Consider the following 2,500-nt stretch of genomic DNA (forward strand, 5'->3'; position numbering starts at 1 on the left):
AGCAAGAAATCCAAAGAGCAAAAGGCCCTGCGACTGAACATCAACGCCCGGGAGCGCCGGCGGATGCACGACCTGAACGACGCGCTGGACGAGCTGCGCGCCGTGATCCCCTACGCGCACAGCCCCTCGGTGCGAAAGCTCTCCAAGATCGCCACGCTGCTGCTCGCCAAGAACTACATCCTCATGCAGGCGCAGGCCCTGGAGGAGATGAGGCGCCTCGTCGCCTATCTCAATCAGGGCCAGGCCATCTCTGCCGCCTCCCTGCCTAGCTCCGCGGCCGCGGCGGCTGCGGCCGCTGCCCTGCACCCCGCGCTCGGCGCCTACGAGCAGGCGGCCGGTTACCCGTTCAGCGCGGGGCTGCCCCCGGCCGCCTCCTGCCCGGAGAAGTGCGCTCTGTTCAACAGCGTCTCCTCCAGCCTCTGCAAACAGTGCACGGAGAAGCCTTAAACACACCCCAGAAACACAAAAACACCAATACAACCACCAAACATCAGACCGACCCAAAAGCTAGAGGAAAGCAACAAGCTGCTCCCCGTCCTTTATTTTGGTCCTCTCTTAGTTTTGCTTTCTTTCTTTCTTTTTTTTTTAAACAGTTGCAGGACAAACAAAGCAGAGGCAAGAACTGAAAAGTATCTGAGACAAATTGAACTTTCAAGCTGTGACATCCTCAGCATCTCGGTCCTTGGGGTGGGGAGGGTGGGAGGAGGAAAGTAGAGTTTGGGATGGAGTGCGGATGTCTTTTTTTTTGTGGTGGTGGTGGTGGTTTCTCTCAGCAAAGTGACAACTTTGGTGGCAGCCTAGACCGCCAGGAAGCAAAAGTCTTCCTTCAAGGTGAAAAATAAGTTCGAGAAATGCTGTACTGCTCGTTATTAAGTGTGGGGAGTATTGAATGACAAAATGCCAATCCTAGCGCTGAAGGGGACAGGAGGAGTCCTGGGTTGGAAGGCAGGGGGAACAGAATATTCATTCAGACAAATCAGAAAGGGCACTTGAAAAATGAATTTTGATTCTGAGCCAGGAGGAAAAACTTGAAATGTAGACTTATTTAAGCGGGGGGGAAAACACACAGAGAGACATGTTGCTATGAAAGACTTGTATTTTTTATTGTCTCTGAACTTTATTCCAGTGAAGACGCTCAAAGTTTTGGCGAGAGTGATATAAACACAACTGACTGTGGCTGAAAGAATTGCATTTAGATATATTTATGTGCACCTTGTTACTTTATACTCTGCAATGATGTATTAACGATTCATGGTATTTATTTGTTATTCTTCTATGATCCTTCCACATCAACGGTATTTATCATGTGTTAAGGTCATGGGTCCTATGTGCAGTTTTTTTTAATGCCTCTAAAATTCTGTTTTATAGATTAACTTATACTGCGTGCCAAGTGTTTAAAGGTTTATTTGCCAACAAATATGAAGACAAATATTGATGTATCTGAGCTGCTTAAGTTTTTGAAAGATCACCTGGATATTTTCAGTTGCATCATCCCTGTATTTAAATTGAGCTTTAATAAATTGCTTCAGTCCAAAAATTACAGGAAAGGTGTATTCTTAATTGATGGATGAATTGAGCTCTATTTTGAAAAGGGACTTCTTTGCATTCCAAAAGTGTAAAACATCACAGCAATAGATCCTAAGTAAGAATGAGCTAAGCAAATATTTTTTTCCAGGCTGTGCTGTGCATTTGTAAAGGTCTAATTTAATTGCTTTTAATATATATGTACATATATAAGTTATTTTAACTGTGGAGAATTATTTAAGTTAAAAGACTGGTTTGATTTGCTTATGGTGTGAAATTCTTTGTTATTTTTCTAAAAAAATAAAAATTTAAAATAAATAAAAAATAAAACTAAGGAAGAGCAAGAAGCTATTTACCCAAAGTGAGCTTTCAGTTTTAGTTTGCATGGCTGTTTGTCTGCCTTTCCATCCTATTTTAAAAAATCAAGAAAACCTTTTTTTTAAAAAAAAATGCAGTCCTGCTATTTTCCACTCCTTGCAGATACTACAAATTCAATTTGTCAAGTTGGATGGTGAGTTGGGAGTTGTGATGGATCTATTGGTGGGGTTTGGATGTGTAAAGAATGATATATACATATATATTAAATAGGCCAATCAGACTATGACAGCTATGTATGACCATTTGTATGTGTATTAATGTCAGAAAGAATCTTTATTAAAATATTTTGATCAAACATTTTTATTATGCTGTGCTTTGTGGAAAGAGCAATCACCTCTTTGTTGAAAGGTAACAAAAAAGAAAGGAGTTTCAGAGAAGGTAGGGCAGGGATGCAAATCAGGAGTAGTCTTCATTTACTTACATACTTTAAAAAAGATCTTCAGCTGAGCCAGGCCATGGAAGGAGAGGTGACAGGGGTCACTGGGAGGATGCAGAAGAGGTCCAGAGCTTCCAGCTCTGTCATGGCCTTACAAGGCCTTGCTGTCTCTGGAGTTCTTTTCTACTTGTGTGACTTAGATTAAGTTCCAGGGCCTGCCAA

The 2,500-nt window shown here is 42.4% G+C and overlaps 1 protein-coding gene across 1 annotated transcript in view; it reads left to right on the top strand.

Moving 5' to 3' along the window:
- Positions 1-673, top strand: part of Bhlhe22 (basic helix-loop-helix family, member e22) — a gene marked incomplete at its 5' end in the record, with an annotated part of 1,744 nt that extends 1,071 nt beyond the window's left edge. The window contains one exon of the mRNA XM_013009271.1: positions 1-673. This exon is cut by the window's left edge and continues 1 nt beyond it. Within this exon, the coding sequence (XP_012864725.1) occupies positions 1-447 (447 nt within the window).
- Between the last annotated feature and the right edge of the window lie 1,827 nt (positions 674-2,500).

The sequence above is a fragment of the Dipodomys ordii genome, unplaced genomic scaffold, assembly GCF_000151885.1.
Source record: "Dipodomys ordii isolate 6190 unplaced genomic scaffold, Dord_2.0 Scaffold9, whole genome shotgun sequence".
Classification (NCBI taxonomy): domain Eukaryota; kingdom Metazoa; phylum Chordata; class Mammalia; order Rodentia; family Heteromyidae; genus Dipodomys; species Dipodomys ordii.